Genomic DNA, 18,038 nt, shown 5'->3' with positions numbered 1-18,038 from the left:
GCATTGAATTCCTAAAGTCTCTTGCAATTAATGACATTTGAAGTATACTCGATTAAGCAAAAATAGCGAATTTATACCTTGGGTATTCCCTAGATGACCTCTCAGCCCTTTTTGACAATATAACATGACAATCTAGACCATTCCTCATATGTAGGATGATTTGGAGTTGGATGGTTGGGCTAACCGTCTCAACTTTCAACTGTTTTCTTCTTTACCATAAATGGATTGTGACTCCTAAATTGGGTATTATAATAATTAATAATTACGACTAAATCCATTTTCATGTCCTAAACTGAGACATCACAGAATCTAATCATAATGAAAAATTAAAAAGAAAAGAATTTTGTTTCTCTAAAGGGTCCCAACTATGAGAAGACATTTCGCTCACATCAGATTGGAATCTAATAAACCTTCTCAACCCTGTATTGCCAATGACAACAATCCACCGGATAAAAACCCCTCCATCATGTGAGGAGCCCCTCACTGATACGTGGCACTCAGGAATACCACATGAAGCCAGAAACCACAGCACAGCAGAATACATTTCTGGCTTTTTCTGCTACATGAGTTAAAACTTTATCGGCATCTTCGTAATTCATCCAAATTAAAGTGGCAATTTCATAGTTATAGCCCATCCAAGGAGCAACTACCGAGCAAGTATAATTTGAAATCTCCATCTCACAAACGGGTGGGAAAGAATTATTCTCTAGATAAGAGGAGAGAGAGAGAAGGGAAGGGTATTTAAATCCTTCTAGACCATTTGATCCTCTCTCTCTCTCTCTCTCTCTAAGCTCAACTTTTGAAGTTCTGATTACTTTCCAGTTTCCCCTGCAAAATAACGAAGTCTGAGCTTTTAGGGATTTCAGGAACAACATACTTTGGCTTATCTGTTCGTATTCGTCTCTCAAAACCCTAAATTTTCGTTTCTTGCAAGTCCAAGATGAGCAGCCAAGTAGCTCCTCCTCCGAGGAGAACCAGCCTGAATCTAAGACGCGGTCCTTCGACCTTGAAGAAATCGGTCCCTGTTGAGAACGGAAACAGTAATGGAACCCAAGTGAAGCCCACCTCTCCTAGCCACTCGTAATTTCAACTACTCTTTTTTCTACTCTGCAACTTCTTTCTTGCTTTGTTTTTGATTGCTCTAATATGATTTCATTGTTTGGGTGGAGGTGTAGGTCTGTTGGTGGGGAGAGGACGGTGAAGAAGCTGAGGTTGTCGAAAGCACTAACGATTCCCGAGGGAACGACTGTTTCTGAGGCATGCCGGAGAATGGCGTCTCGGCGTATCAACGCTGCTCTGATTACTGATTCGAATGCTTTGCTCTCAGGAATTATTACGGACAAGGTTTGGCGAGCACTTTATGTGTATTGTTTGGGTATGATGATTCGTTTCTTCTTTTATTGAATGTATTTGTCTGGATTCAGGACATTGCAACTCGAGTTATAGCTGAAGGGTTGAGGCCAGAGCAAACAATAGTTTCAAAAATTATGACAAGGAACCCAGTGTTTGTCACTTCGGATACGATAGCAATCGAGGCTCTGCAGAAGATGGTCCAGGGTTAGTTTTATTTACTTTATTTGCTTCTTTACTTGTGTCTTTGTACTTATTTAAATGGGTTTAGAGTTAAAGTTGATTCTTACAAGTAAAAGAATATGTAAAGAGAACACTTGGTACAACATGCGCTTGAAATGAAACCAAGTAGTTGACTAATTGTTCTCTGTAAATTCAGAATGGTGGTAACTTAGAGGGCTTATGGAGGCTAAATTTTAAGGAACTTTATAACCGTTTTTAGGTTATTATAACGTTTCTCTGTTCCACGGGGCGGAATGAAATGCTATTGGTGAAATTTGAAAACTTTAATATATTTTCTTTCCCTTTCCTAAACTGTGTTTCTGTTGTAACTTTTATTGCTTACATTTATGGTAGAGTGGATTTCTTTCCTTTTTTTTTATGCATAACAGGTTTGAATTCCCTTTGCGTAGTACAGTATCAAGAAGATTTATTTCATAAAAAAATATCAAGAAGATTTAGTAAGAATTAAATGATAAGAGTACAAGGAGACAAGGAAAGCAACTATTAAACCAAGATACCAGATAGACTAGAGGAAAACATCTTTTCACCAGAATCCACAAAAAATCCCTTAGTGCTAGCCTGAGAAGGTTGATCCCTGTTACACCTCTAATGCCCAACCCTCTGTAGATAAAGAATCAGCTATACAATTAACTGATCTTATTTTTTTTTTTTTTTTGAAAAAGGTAGGGTAAATTTATTAATAGAAATCAGAACCATACAAAGGGCCTCCAGAAGGGAGCAAAGACTGAGAACAGCCTCTCAGTTTACATTACAATTCAAATATACTAACAGATCTTAACTGAGACCCCAAGACCCTAGGCTGTATGCCTTTTACACTGGCAGTCCAGGACACTATCTTTCGCACTGCACCAGACACAAGACAACCTGCCTCCTTTTTCTTATTCTGAAAGATTCTTCTGTTTCTCTCTGCCCATATGGAACTGATAATAGCTGCAGGGACAGCCCACCACACACTTCTAGCCAGCTTAGAAAGGCAAAAGCCTAACAAATCCCAACTCCTTAGCAGATCTGAAACCTGTTTTGGCATGACCCAGGAAATACCTTCCGAAGAGAGAAAATGGTTCCAAATTCCAGCCGTGAAAGGGCAATGGATGAAGAGATGATTGTTGTCCTCCTCCGCTTTCACACATAGCTCACACAACATATTTTGAATCAGAATTCCTCTTTTTTTTCAAATTCTGTTTAGTTAGATTTTTGTCCAATACCACCACCCACAGCAGCACATTCACTTTGAGAGGAGGAATCTGAGTCCAAATTCTAGTAGCAGGAAAGTTATCCAGTCCTCCACTAGCAGCTAATCTTTTGGCTAAAGAGCTTACAGTGAATATTCCATCAGCATTCCACTTTCAAATCCAAGCATCCTCTTCCAATGGGTTCAGAACTTGACTAGAGAGCAAGTCCAACAGGTTCACCACTTGTTCCACTTCCCAATCTTGGAAAGGTCTTCTGAACTTAGGGCTCCATACAATACTATTCCCCATCAGCTTACAACAATCTGCCACCATAACATCCTGATTCTCTGCAAGTTGAAACAAGTAAAGGAACAGCTCTTCAAGGGACCTATTGTTACACCAATTGTCTTTCCAAAATTTCAAGCGAAGGCCTGAACCCAACTTAAGGGACAAGCCACTTTGAACCAGATGGTAGATTTCCATAATTTTCTTCCAAAGAGAGCAACCCGAGGAAGGAAAGTTCAAGGTTGTTGTCCAATCCCCTCCATCTGTTTTATACTTGTCTGCCATTAAAGACCTCCACCAGCTAGTTCTTTCTCTAGTGAATCTCCAATTCCATTTACTCATTAGAGCTTTATTAAAGTCCTCAGACTTCTCACCCCTAAGCCACCTCTTTCTTTCGGAGTACACACCTGTTTCCAACTGACTAAGCGTATTTTCTTTTTCTCCTCCCAGCCCTTCCAAAGAAAATTTCTTTGGAGCCTTTCTATTTTGTTTGCCACTTTGGTAGGGATAGGGAAGAGAGAGAGGAAATAGGAGGGGAGGTTAGACAGAGAACTCTTTAGAAGAGTGATTCTATCCCCTAAAGAGAGGTATTTGGCTTTCCAGGATGCTAATTTTCTTTCCAATCTTTTCACCACCAGATCCCAAGTTAGAGGAGGAAGAGCATTTAGCCCCCAAGGGGAACCCTAAATACATTGTTTGAAGGTACCCAATCTGACAAGCAAGAGCTTCAGCTAGCACTTCAAGATTCTCAACCTTCCCCATAGGGATTACTCTACTCTTGACCCAGCTAACTTTTAAACATGTTACCACTTCAAACCAACTTAACACCCCAAGCATGATTTCTAGTTGACCTAGATCTGCATCAATAAAACACAATGTGTCATCTGCAAATTGGAGTAACTGCACTTTCCCCCCTGGAACTGATTCAAACCCTTTCCATAAGCCTTCTTCACTTTTTTTTTGTTTTTTTTTGATCAATAACAGTACTTTTATTAAAAGAGATAAGAAGATACAACTAGAAAGGAGGGGTAAAATGTCTTAACCCTCCCTTTCAAACCTGAAAAACATATTACAGAATAACCCAAAACAAAATAGATCTTCCCACCCCCTGTTTAGCCAAGGAGTCAGCCGTGGAGTTGGTACTCCTCTTAGCCCATTGAAACCTTATAGTCATGTTCTGAATTAGTTGCTTGATTTTCTTTCTTTCATTTGAGAACTTCCATATGCTGGACTCTTCCCTTTGCAACCATCTAACAGTCAGTTGGGAGTCACCTTCCACCAACTTGCTAATATTCAATTGCTTAGCCCTTTTGACTCCTTCTACAACTGCTAGGATTTTAGCTCTCAGAGAATCCCCCCAACCTATAGGTCCTGAGAACATAGCAATAATTCACCCTTTTTTGTTCCTGAAAATACCACCTATGCCTGAAGGGCCTGGATTTCCTTCACTACTACCATCAAAGTTCAATTTGATGAAACCCAAGTTTGGTGGAGTCCAAACAGGTCTGATATCACTAGACATAGGAGCTGACCGAGCCACTTCTTCCCATTTTCTAATGATGTCTCCTACTGAAAAGGCTTTAAAAAGCTTCAAAGACTTGATCCATTGAGCCACCCTGACATATACAAGTTCTATGAGGGCTTCCCTGCTTTTCTCTTTTTCATGAAATAATCTTTGATTTCTTTCTTCCCAGATGGTCCAGCAAACAACAGCTCTAGCGCACCTCCACAAAATTTTACCTCTCTTCTTTAGACCCCTCATTGGAGTGGAGCTAAACAAGCTTTGCACACTTGAAGGGGAGGGCCACCTGCAACCAAATAAAGAATAGAACCAACACCAAATATCTGAAACAAAAGGGCAAGAGACAAGCAAGTGATAACAGCTTTCACCATTCTTCTTACATAGGATGCACCAGTGTGGGGATAAACACCAATTAGGCCTTTTCTTTTGAAGTAGGTCACAAGTGTTACACTTTTCTAGGATATCTTCCTAGCAAAAAGCACCTACCCTAGGAGGGATGGGGCTACCCCAAACTTCCCGAACTGGAAAAGGAGGCCCAGGTACTGGACTAGACCATGTCAATGCTTTAAAGAATGAGGAGTAGGAGAAGATACCCGAGGGAACAAGAGACCACACCCTGGAGTCCACAATGGAAGGTTCAAGGACTACCTCATCCAAGATTTTAAGCAGATTCGAAATGGGTTCCAACTCAGAATCTCTGAGAGCCCTTCCGAGACCCAAGTTCCAACCAGTAGCGGAATTAGACAAGTTAGCAAATGTTGCTACTGGTTCATTTTTAAACCTAGACAAAGCAAACAAAGAGGGAAACTGCTCTTTCAAGGGAAAATCCCCCACCCAAGTGTGTTCCCAAAAAAATACAAACAAACCAGAACCAAGATCATACCTGATAAATGGAAGAAAAAACTGCAAGACAACATGAATCGACTTCCAAGGGGAGGCTCTTGAAGCCCTAGATGATAGTCCCAGATCCTAGCCATCTGCCTCTTGCCCATGAATACTTAGGATTATTTTAGCCCACAAAGTTTCTTTTTCTTTGGACCATCTCCATAACTATTTCCCTAAAAGAGCTTCATTCTTCTTTCGCAGATTTCCCAACCCCAGTCCCCCTTCACTTTTAGGTCTTGTAACTGGATCCCACCTAACTCATGGTCCTTTCTCTCCTCCCCAGGTTCCCATAAAAAGTCCCTCATTAATTTTTCCAACTCCCTACAAAGTCCTTCTGGAATTCTGAACACCGACAAGAAATATATTGGAAGGTTTGCCAAAGTTGACTTAATCAGTGTTATCCTGCTCCCCGGAGACAAGTAGTTCTTCTTCCAGGAAGCTAGCCTTTTAGTGAACCTGTCAATCACCGGATTCCAAAAGCTCCTTTCTCTGGGATTGTCTCCCAAAGGAAGCCCTAAGTACTTCAGTGGCCAATGAGCTATCTCACATCCTAACACTCAAGCCCTTTCCTCCACCTCTCCCTCACTCATATTAATACCAATCACACAACTCTTACCCAGATTTGCCTTGAGGTTGGTCATTTGTTCAAACACCCTAATCGCCATCTTCATATTGCACACCCAGCTAATCTCCTCTCCATCACAAAACAGAATTGTGTCATCTGCAAATTATAGGTGAGTGATTGGAACCCTATCCCTCCCCACTCTCCAACCACTTATCAAATTTCTGGAGTCTGCTCTCTCAATAAGCCTCCCTAGCACTTCAGTAATTAGGGTAAAGAGAAAAGGGGAGAGAGGGTCCCCTTGCCTAATATCCTGCACAGTTGGAAAGTGATCTGCCACCTTACCATTTACTAACACAGAATAATGGCAAGTCCTAATGCACCCTTTAATCCACTTGCACCACCTCTGCCCAAAACCACAAGACTCTAGCACTTCCAACAACAGAGACCAATCAACCAGATCATATGCCTTTTCCAAGTCCAACTTACACATTAGCCCTTTCTCACCTCTACTTTTGTAGTCTTCCACACTCTCATTTGCAATTAAGATTTGGTCCACAATTTGTCTATTCGTTACAAAGGCACCTTGGTTATTGGAGATGATTGAGGGGAGCACCTCTCTAATTCTTTTAGATAACACCTTAGCAATGATCTTGTAGAGGCTGTTAACCAAACTGATGGGTCTGAACTCTTTAGGATGAGAAGCCCCAACCTTCTTCGGTATTAAAGCAACAAAAGTAGAATTCAGGCCTGGGTTTATCACACCTCTTTCAAAGAATTCCAAGAACACTGCTTGAATGTCGGCCTTAATTATCTCTCAACAATCTTGATAAAAGGCCATCGTGAAGCCATTAGGGCTCAGGTTTTTGGATCTATCCATAGAGAAAATGGCTTCTCTGATTTCTTCCAAGTCAAACTCTCTTTCCAGCCACAACATCAACTCATTAGGGAGCTTAGGCCAATCCAACCCTTCAATCCTTAATCTCTTCTGCAAAGGCTTTCTAAAAATGGATTTAAACTGTTCCACAAAAGCCCCGACAATCTCTTGCTGTTGTGTTAAAACTGTCCCATCAACAACCAGCTTAGATATGGTGTTCTTCTTTCTTCTGCCATTGGCTATTGCATGGAAAAATTTTGTATTCCTATCTCCTTCCTTCACCCATTTGTGTCTAGATTTTTGTCTCCAACTTGATGTCATCGAGGCTCTTCTTTAACTCCCACCTCATTTCTTTATTCCGGTCCCTAAAACATCCTCTTTCTTCCTTAGCATCTAACTCCTCTATTTTACTTATCAACTGCTGCTTCTTCTCTTCTAGCCTACCAAAGTGGAGAGCATTCCATTCCTTAATTTTGACCTTGAGCTCTTTCAGCTTCCAATGGAATTTCATCCCTTCCCAATTGACTTTCGGGTTACTTTCATTCCACCAAGTTTTCATTTTGTCTTTGAAGTCCGGGTGAAGTAGCCACATATTTTCAAACCTGAAGGGAGAGGGCCCACTACCACCACTATCAGACTTACCAATCATTATTGGCCAATGATCAGAAGTAACTCTGGGTAGAGCCCTTGACACCAAATCTCCCCAATGCTCCTCCCAGTCTGTGGTGAACAAGAATCTATCTAATTTGGAACAGATAGGTTCAACTTGGAGATTAGACCAAGTGAAGCTATTATGAGAAAGGTTCAATTCCTTTAACTCAAAAGCATTAATGAACTCATTGAACTTCCTCATGCTGGTAGTGCTCCTTTGTCTCACCTTATTGCTCTCTTCAATGAACCTTATCACATTGAAATCCCCTCCCACACACCACGCCCCCTCCCACAGACCTCTAATATCTCCCAGTTCCTCCCAAAGCTCTTTCCTTTGTTTGTAATCATTGGGACCATAAACATTGGTAAGGACCCACTCAAATCCATCTGACACCTGCTTAAATTTGATAGAAATTGAGAATCTTCCCACTAATTCTTCCACTCCCTCCACTACTTCATCATTCCACAAAGTAATTAACCCTCCAGATGAGCCCCAGGAGGGGCTCATAACCCACCTCAGTCCATTCACTCTCCACACACTTCTAGCCCACCTTTTGTCAAAAGTCATAAGTTTAGATTCTTGAATTAAAACAATGTCTGGATTTTCTTTCTTTAAAACCTCCTTTATTAAAGCTCTTTTCCTTACACCCCCCAATCCTCTCACATTCCAGCTTATAATCTTCATTCCTTCCACAACTCTGCCTAGCCCCACTCCCTTTCCTTCTAGTAACGTCCTTTTCTTCCCCTCCCTTTCCTCACTCTAGCCTCTGTGCTCACGTTCACTTCCAACTTTAATTTCTCAGCTTTGCCTAGCCTTCTCTTCCTCCTATTCCCACCATCTTTTACAGCCCGTAAGTACCCTTTCAGCTCGTTTAGGTTTCTCACCTTACAACCTAACTTTTCTACAAATTCAGCTAATGACTCCACTTCTTCCTCTCCCTTCTCTTCCTTTTCCCCCCCTACCTCACTCATCCTAATCCCCTCCTTCTCCTTCTCCTCCTCCATCTTACCACTGTTCTCCTTAGTTTCTCCTTTGGTTAATTCATTTGGATCTGCTTCCCCACCTTCCCCACCTTCTCACCCCCCTCCTGTAACTCCCCAACCTCCTCAGTATCAGCCTCTGGACCTTGAGTATTTAGCAAAGGGGCACGACTGGGATCTGAAAGACAAGCATCACAGGCAGAGCATACATTAGTATCTAAAATCGAAACCACGTCCATACCTGGGACTGAAGGAGAAGGAGAAGAGACAACCAACTGGGTTAGTCCATTCACTCTTCGTGTAGGGCTTATCTGGTCGGCACCTAGGCTAACTTCATCCTTGTTCATACTTCCAAGGCTCTGTCGTTCATCCCCGTCTGTGCCGTCTCTGCTCGAATTATGATGAGCAACCGAAGTCCTCTTGCAGGTCCCTTGCCTTAAGTTACTCTCCTGGTTTGGTTCTCCCTTACTTGGTGTTAGATTTTCCCCCTCATCTTCTAAGCCATGCTCGACAACGTTCAACCCTCCGCACCCAGTGGAGGATTTATGCAAGAGAGGATCCTCTGCGACGTGCTCTGAGAAAAGGATATCAGTATTCAGGGCATCTTCCAACTCTCCTTGACGATCTTCCCACTGAAGTTCAGCTTCAACATCTGAGTCTGACATCTCCTCTGAACTTTCGCAACTTACCCATCCGTCGTCCTCGTCTTCACAGTCTTCCTTACTCTCCCTGGAGTACCTCGGGTTTGGCCTTTCTCGTTCTGATCCATCCTGGTTGCCTTCTCTGTGTTTTGTCACCGGTAACCAGCCCAGCTTCCTCTTCGATAAGCTTTGGTTGCCTGAAGAAAAAAATCGGTTCCCAGGGGTCGAGCCACGTGAAGAAGAAGATAGACCAATATTCTTGTCTATCAACGGCTGAGTAGAGATTCGACTCACGTGACCACTTAAGTGGTCACATGGGTCCATAAGCTGATTGTGGCCCTTAAGCTCGGTGAGAACTGCCTGACCCGGAAATGGACCAGTTGGTTCAGAGAGTGTGGTGCGTAGCTTGAACTTAGTCTTGAGCAGAACCCCCCCTCCCTGGTCTGACCTGGTTACCCCTTTGACCAAGTCCACATAGGACAAAACAGCGGTAGAGTTGTTTTTGGTTTTCAAAAAAATTTGAATACTTTTCTGCAAATGCCTCTTTGCTTTTGGCCTTCGACTTACTTTTCAGCTTCCTCATTCAGAGCAACCTTCCCTCCAGCGGCTGTCACATGTCCAGACTTCCTTCGCTCAAACCTGCCAACTGTAACCCATCTTGCCACGTCATCATCTCCCTCAAGCTTCGACCTCCCCAGCCACTGCAACGTTTCAACTTCCGAACTCACCCAGACTTTATACCAATAGCCTTCTGCACATATTTGTACTACCCTTGGAACTTCCTCACGCTTCATTCCAGCAACTCTCAAGTGTGCTGCCCTCAAATCTGTGGTCTTATACGACAGAAGAACACCGCCCATCGCCTGCACCAGATTCTCCAAGGTTAATTTTTGCCAGAGATGAAAGGGTAAACCCAGCAGCTTTAGTTTAAAGCTTCCATCTACAGCAGCAACCTTATTTGAAAGAGGACACCAGTTTTCAATTCTTACAGGACCTTCACTCGTTTCCAACATAGTGAAATCCATCAACAACTCACCCACATCAAGGACTGCTTTCCTATCGTTGAAAGGAATAAGGATGACCGTTTGGTTCAATCCAAGCTTCGTTGTCACCTCTTCTAGCAGCCCCTTCCAGTCCTTCACCTTCTCCCTTGCAGATAAGATGTATTTCTTTTCCCAGTTTTCTTTCTCCCCATCCAATGCAACTCTTGGTTCTGGGATAGTAAAAGCCACAGTTGGCTTTCCTTGGGTTCCCACTGTGTCTTCTAAGCCCAGCCTCTCTAGTCTCTTTCTTCTTTCTGTCATCTCTTCTTTCTTACTCTGTCCGCCAACTACTCTCTCTGTTTGTACCTTCACTGCCTTTGATTCCTTACTGACTAATCTCCAGTGTAGAGCATTAGCCACCGCTGTCCATCCCTGCTGCCGAACACCTTCAGGGATAACTAATATCTGTCTCTTCCTTTTGTCGAACTTCTCTTCCAAGGTAACAAACCAACCACTAGAGTTCTTCCTTCTCTCAATTGCCTGCCTTAGCGTACCTTTCCACCTTTCACTCCAGCTCACCTGGCCAGTGGCACCATCTAGGAAACTCTGAAACCACGGAACGGCATCTCCCACTAACAGAGCTGTTCCTTTCTTTCCTTCTCTGATCTTAATCGTAAGCTCCTTTTGGTAAAATGTCTCCTCCAGCAACAGTTCCTTTCATTCTATTCTCAACACTTCTCTCCACTTACTGGCTGGTGAGAAACCTTCATGTCCTTCGAACGCCATTCTCAACAAGGATCTTGTCAACACCTCCATTATACAAATGAACAAAGAGGGACAACACCTCCATTATACAAAGAGGGACAACACTTCTATTATACAAATGAACAACAGAGGGGAAAGGGGGTCCCCTTGTCTGAGACCTCTAGAGCTTTTAAAGAAGTCAGCTGACTCTCCATTGATTAGCACCGCAAATTTGGGGGAAGAAACACAGACTTTAATCCAGTTCCTCCATTTTTGGCCAAAATTCATCTTTTCCAATACCAAATCCAAAAACTTCCAATTAGCATGGTCGTAGGCTTTTTCCAGATCTATCTTATAAATCAGCCCTGATTTACCTTCCCTTCTCCTTGATTCTATCAATTCATTTGCCACCAGGACACTGTCTCACATCTGTCTTCCCGGCACAAATGCAAATTGATTCTTTGCAATTAAAGAATTCAGCACTGATTTCATTTTTTCTGCAAGAACCTTAGCCAGAATTTTATAGAAGCTATTTAATAGACTGATGGGCCTGAAGTCTTTAATGTTGGTTGCTCCTTCCACTTTAGGTATTAAGGAGATGAACATGGAATTTAGGCTTCTTTCTAGAGCTGCATTTTGATGGAAGTCTTGAAACACTTTCATTAAATCCTCTTTCACCACAGCACTTCTTATAGAAAAGGCTTGTAAGACCATCCGGCCTTAGAGTTTTATCTACTTCCATTTTCTTAATCACATGCTATATTTCAGCCTCAGTAAAGGGGGCTTCCAATTCTCTGTTGAGAATCAGAAATCTTCTTAAACTCCAGACTTGTAGGAAAAGGTCTTCTAGTCCAAACTTCCTGGAATAATTCTGCAAAGTATTTGGTGGCAATGAACTTCATTTCAGCCCCATCCTCTCCCACTAACTCCTCAAACTCCAGCCTCTCAAGTTGCTTATATCTAATTCTTGCATTTGCCATTTTATGAAAAAAGCTGGAGTTCCTGTCCCCCTCAAGCCATTTGACCTTGGCCCTTTGCCTCCACTTAATTTCATCTCTGACAGATAACCTGTCAATGGACACCTTTGCTTCCACTCTTCTCTTTCTATCTTCCTCAATTAGAGGACCAGATTCCTCAGTCGTATCCAGCTCCTTAATCACTTAAAGGCATCTCTTTTTCTCTGATTCTGATGTCCCACGGTACTCTAGTCTCCAAGACTTCAGGGTTTCTTTAACTACTTTGATTTTCTTAGCAAATTTGAATGAACTCGTACCTTCTAGCTGCATTTCAGTCCATTTAGAGCTCAACAAGGGAACCAACCCCTCCTCTTCAAACCACATATTTTCCATTTTAAAGGGTTTTTTTTTACGGAGTTTGCATTCCACACACCAACTGGATAGGAGCATGATCCGAAATAGGTCTTGGGAGGGCCACTTGCTTTATGAGACTAAATGCATTTTCCCAATCTGAAGATATGAGAAATCTAACTTGACCAATGCCAGGGTTTCTTGGTTATTGGTCCAAGTATATTGAGCCCCCAACAAAGGGAGATCAATCAGATCAAATCCATCCACAAAGTTAGCAAATCTTTGCATGTCCCTTGTCTGCCTATTTCCACCCTTTCTTTCCTCCAAGAATCTAACCACATTAAAATCACCCCCTATTACCCATGGAATAGAGTGCACCCCTTTTGCTTCAGCCAGGCCTTCCCACAACCTATCCCTCTCCGCACTAACTGTGGGCCCATAAATATTAGTGAATTGCCCTTGAAAGCATCCCTCAAACTCCAAGGTTATTGTTACCGTAAAAGCCCCCACATGTGAAGAGACAAGCTTACACTTTGATATGTCCCATACCGTTAGGATACCCCTGCACTTCCTCTCGCCAATTTACTGACCCACCTTAACTGACCATCCCCCCACACACTTCTGATTACATCTGCTTCCACTGCATCCAATTTGGTTTCTTGGAAGAATGCCACATCCGATTTCCATCTTTTAAGTAGATCGCAGATCACCATCCTTCTCCTACCTGACCCTAACCCCCTCACATTCCACGAAAGAATTTTTATATCCATAAAACAAATTAGAGAAACCCCCACCCTTTCAATGATCTTTCTTCTCCCCTCCCCCTCTTATAGATCCCTCTCCCTTTCCCACTTTGTCATTTAATCCCCAAGCCAACCTCATCATTTCCCTACTTTTTTTTTCACTCCATTTCCACCTTTTTCTGCATTCAGCTTGAACTTCTCCTCTAACCATCGCCTTTCAATCTTTTCTAAATACTTCACCGTTTCTTCCTCCATACCCTCAATAGACACCCCCAAGAATTTACCCAGTCCCAGAATCTTGGAATTCACTCACGCCGAAGTAATTTCTGCCCCTTTACCCTTATCTCCCTCTTTCCCAATCCCTCCCTTTCCACCTCAAATTTTTTGTCCACACCCTCATCCCTGTCTCTTTCCATAGTTCCCCCCTCCCCACTTCTAAGGAACATACCTAGTAATCACCAGCTTGAGGACTGACGAACATCTGAGAAGCTTGGACTTCCTGACCACGTATCATTGCCAGTGGTGTTACTTTCGCCAATTCTACCTCAGGCACTTGGATATTCGCCAAGATTATAGCACCATCTTCTCCAATACCACACGATGCCGGAGGATTCATCATCGACTTATCTTGTCCAACTAGATGTGGCATCTGCATTCGGCTTCTTTGTGTCGGCGAATCTCTTTCCACTAAGCCCTGAGAACGGCTTCTGCTACTTTCAAGTGGTGGGGGAGGATGCATTTGGAGCCAATTTGGGCCGGTCAGAGCCGATGCACTAGCCTCAATCTGAGTTTTCTAGGCCAGGCCCAAACTCAGGTTACTCCAAGCTCTGGTGGGTTGGGCCCGCCCTGAACTGGTCCCACTTTGGGTTCTTGAAGGTGATGGAACTTCCCTGACTACCCTTTCATTCTCTCCAACCATTGCCATTCCCACTCCAGCTGTTGTCTTTTTTGACTGCAATGAGCCCCCAATTGGCAATAGGTTCAACTCCTGAAGGCATTCCATCAGAGTCTCTTTGACCCAATTTTTTGAAAGTCCCGCCAACTTTGTTCTTCCTTTGAATTTTATTTTGGTTTTCTACAGAGATCTCCATTTGACGGTTGTCTCAAGTGGGATCAAATTCCGGATCCACCCTTTCAGCCTGACCGGACTGAATCTGAGTCGTCTGAGATTTCGGCTGTAAATTCGTCTCTCTCCCCTTCCGTCTTCTCCTTCTCCGACAACACCCTCCCTCCGCAACTTTCCTCTTCATCGTCCATTAAGACCAGAGCTCTACTTGCCGACGAATCTTCCCTCTCTTCCTATAGCCCCCGACCCCTCGGTTCTCTCCCCCTCTCCCTTCTAGTCACCCTCGGACCCCTCTCCATCCAAATCCACACCAGGAAAGATAGATCTCCTGTCACAATCTCCACTTTTTCCGGGATCACACCCCTTGCCTTCACCTTCATTCTAACCCATTCACGGGTCTTAATTTCTTCCGAAGAATCGTCTATCCCGACGAAGCCCCCACAGATATTTCCAATACCTTCTATTACACTCGGACACCACAGGGGTAGCGGTAGCCCGAAAACCTTTATCCACAATTCTTTTGGCTCACTGAGAGACCCCACCTTCTCTGGACTGTAGTTTAACATCGTTTTCTCCCACCACTCCAATACAAGTCTATTTTGTCCCCATGCCCAAGGGCCGTTCTGAATAACCCATTCCGCCTCTTCTTTAGACGGGAAGATGAACATAAACAGATCTTCAACAAGTTTTTTCACCCTCACCTCACCCACCTTACTCCAGCACCTTGTCGCCCAGGCCACCACTTCATCTACCGAACACTTCCTATCAAAATAGCCCACTAGTCATCCTTGCAGGAAGATCCTTCTCGCCCTTACCCCCTCCTTCGCCGTTTCTAACCACACCCTCTCCCCTTCGACCTTTGAATAGTTTCTCCAAAGCTCGACCAGACACCTGCCATTGCCATCTTGTACGAAAAATTCCTTTTGAAACCGGCACCCCTTCTCCTTGCGTTTAACCACATCTCCGCTCTCCACCTTCTTCCCATACCTTTCCCAAACTGAATCCTTTCCATCTATAAGCAACTCTCCAAGAAAACATCGTTTTCCACCGGCAATCACCTTCTGCAACCATTTTGTTTGCTACTCTTCTTCATCGTCGCCAACCGTCGATACCTCTCACCTTCGACTCCACCCACCGACACCTCTCGCCTTCATCACTGACACCTCTTTCGCCTTCAACACTGATGCCTCACACTCCTAAATCGCTTCGTCACCTCTCACCGCTGCCTTCACCTTCGCCTCTCTTCGTCAACTATCTCTTTCTCCATCACCTCTCACCGTCGATAGCCACCATCACCTCTCACTGTTGTCAATCGCCGCCTTCTCCGTTGCCTCTCACCGTTGCCTCTCGTCGTCACTCCTCTTACAGTTGCCTCTCACTGTCGCCTCTTGCCGTCACCCCTTTTATAGTCGCCTCTCCTCTTACAGTCACCTCTCACTGTCGCCCCTCGCTGTCACCCCTCTTACAATTAACTGATCTTTGTGTTGATTTGAGCAAGCTTTTCCACTCTTTAGGCTAAGGATCTATCCTCAGTAATAGAACAATGCAGAAATCAAGGGCCTTCTCCTCCATTTAGAACCCACCCTATCTCCACACGGGAGTTAACTTGAACTTCTTTTCTGGTGAAGCCTAAAATTCAAAATAACTTTAATCTTGGAGTAGAGTAATTAAATGATCTGAGCTTGAAGAATCAACTGTATCTTTAGGTCTCAAAGAAACCCACAATCCTTGTACCCTCTAAAAACACAAATCACTCTTAAAGGCCATGGATTCTCCTTGGAACGACAATCAAAAGTCAATTCAACTTTTCTTTGCTTTGTGTGTGTGTGTGGGGGTGGGGGGGGGCACCAAATGGAAATTTGGAATGCTGATAAAAAAAGAAATTTGAAATAATTTTTGAATGCCTAGATTTTTGTTTAATGGTAACTAATGGATAGAACAAAAAACCTTGAATAACATTCTTGCAGGTGATTTTCCGTTATGATAATAAAAGTGCTTCTTTTGAAGCCAAATCTGTATTTGGATGTGAGAGAATTATTTGTGTTACAAGATTAATGTAGCTGACCTTGAATAGTTGAGATAACACCTGGTGATGTTGATGTCTATTTGTATTCTGTTACATTTTTCGTAATGTGTTCATTAAGGTTTCTGCTCTCAACCATACCTAGACATTGATTAGAATACTTGTTTTCAACATGTTACAAGATACAAACTCAAAAATGCACAGCCAGATAAGATAACATTGGAAAGTAAAACATCCATATCTTGCATATTTTAACTAATGGATAAAGAAGTTGATCTTGTTATTGCCAACTTAAGTTTTAGATGGAACTCATGGAAGCCACATACAGTAAACGAATCCTAATATCATACTTAAAAACTTAAGTTTTAGACATGAATGACATGACCAGGATTAAGCTCAAATAAGTTCAGACATTATTACTGTGGTCTAATGAAGTGTAACTGAAAATGTGAAAATTTATATTTGCCTTATCTATACTTACATTTGGTTGAGCCACTTTAGGAATGTAACCCTGTGGTATCAAGATAAAATTGGTAAATCTGTTTATGTTATGTATATGTCTCAGAAGTCCAGCTTATGTATAAAAAGCTTTAGTTGTTCAATAATTTTGTGGAATATTAGTGATTGCTAACTCATTGATGGTTTCTTATTGCTCTTTCTTAAAAAGTTACTGAGTTTTAAACAGTTGAACTTTACATTGTGTTCCCCACTTTTTTGCTGCTAAGTGCTAGGTGCTAACTTATTATTTCTATAGGAGATCTGGAGGCATGTCTAAGGATCTTATATGCTAATAAACTTTATGCTGGCAGATAATTTTGAAAGCATTAAGCCTTTAACTCCCCCTACATATGTTGTCATTATGTGAAACTATATTGTGTGCTATTACCTGGTAAGATGCTGAGGTTATTGCCTAGAATTCAGCTGAAAGATTTCCATGGTGGCACTGGGTTCTTGTTGCCTATGATATGATTGTATGAAACAATATTATGTGCTATTATTTGCAGATTGAGATGATGTGGTTATTAGCTTTCCTTTTAGTCAGTGGTAGGTTTGCAACTCAGGCAGGTTGGGGTTGGGTTTAAGGCCAACCTAGGCGGCTAGGCCCATCCTTAAGACATGGACTTCAGGCCTGGGCCTGGCCCAACCAACAGTCAAATACTGAATTGGTAGTGCAAACCTAAGTTAAAATCAATCCAACTGTGGCTGGGATCAGGTGGACCCAGTTTGATCATATACATATTTTTAATATACTCTATAGAGCATATATCTTGTAAATTATAGATTTATATTATACATATACCAATCAAAAAATGATGGTATATACACGGAATAAATATATTATAGGAAGTTGGTTAGTCTCCAGCTATCTGAGTCCTCAACTTTATCCTAACTCAAATTGAGGTCAAGCTCACTTTTCAGGCCAAGTGTGCTCCTAATCCTGAAAATACAAGCCCAAAGTACAAGAACATTGTGTTGGGAAGGGTTAGGCTCGCCCAAGTTTCAACCCTATGCAGAGGCCTTAGTTTTTGTTGAATTTCAAGTTTTCTTTGAGTATTGGCTTCCTTCTGGAAGAAAGTTTTTCCGTCACATGTTTTTCTTATTTCATAGAAGTCAATGCGGTTATTGTGTGTTAATGACATAGACTATTTTTAATTTTTGGTATTCATTTTTTTGGCTTAGAATATATGTTTATGCAGTAGAAATTGATCTTGTTTTTCATTGTATTTATTTCCTTTTTATTTCCAGGTAAATTCAGGCACCTCCCTGTTGTAGAAAATGGCGAAGTTATTGCAATGTTGGATATTACAAAGTGTCTATATGATGCTATATCTAGAATGGAGAAGGCTGCAGAACAAGGCAGTGCCATTGCCGCTGCTGTGGAAGGGGTGGAACGTCAGTATGGAAGTGCTTTTTCTGGTTAGTAATCTACTTATCAAGGATCACTTTCCTGAAACTCCTTCTGTTTGCTGTTGTTTGTGTGAACGTGTTTCTTGATCTTTTGC

At 42.4% G+C, this 18,038-nt stretch overlaps 1 protein-coding gene across 5 annotated transcripts in view; it reads left to right on the top strand.

The window, feature by feature from the left end:
- The first annotated feature begins 637 nt into the window (after nucleotides 1-637).
- Nucleotides 638-18,038, top strand: part of LOC104587053 (CBS domain-containing protein CBSCBSPB3-like) — a 38,615-nt gene continuing 21,214 nt past the window's right edge. For all 5 annotated transcript variants that reach the window (XM_088886994.1, XM_019195961.2, XM_010244493.3 and 2 more), the window contains exons 1-4: nucleotides 638-1,080; nucleotides 1,176-1,344; nucleotides 1,425-1,557; nucleotides 17,782-17,952. In XM_088886994.1, the coding sequence (XP_088743120.1) occupies nucleotides 941-1,080; nucleotides 1,176-1,344; nucleotides 1,425-1,557; nucleotides 17,782-17,952 (613 nt within the window). In that variant the 5' untranslated portion in view covers nucleotides 638-940. The remainder of the gene's footprint in view (nucleotides 1,081-1,175; nucleotides 1,345-1,424; nucleotides 1,558-17,781; nucleotides 17,953-18,038) is intronic.

Source organism: Nelumbo nucifera, chromosome 5 (assembly GCF_055504915.1).
Source record: "Nelumbo nucifera cultivar China Antique chromosome 5, China Antique-T2T, whole genome shotgun sequence".
In the NCBI taxonomy this organism is placed as follows: Eukaryota; Viridiplantae; Streptophyta; class Magnoliopsida; order Proteales; family Nelumbonaceae; genus Nelumbo; species Nelumbo nucifera.
The sequence above is the reverse complement of the archived record's forward strand: the minus strand, read 5'-3'. Positions and strand labels throughout refer to the sequence as shown.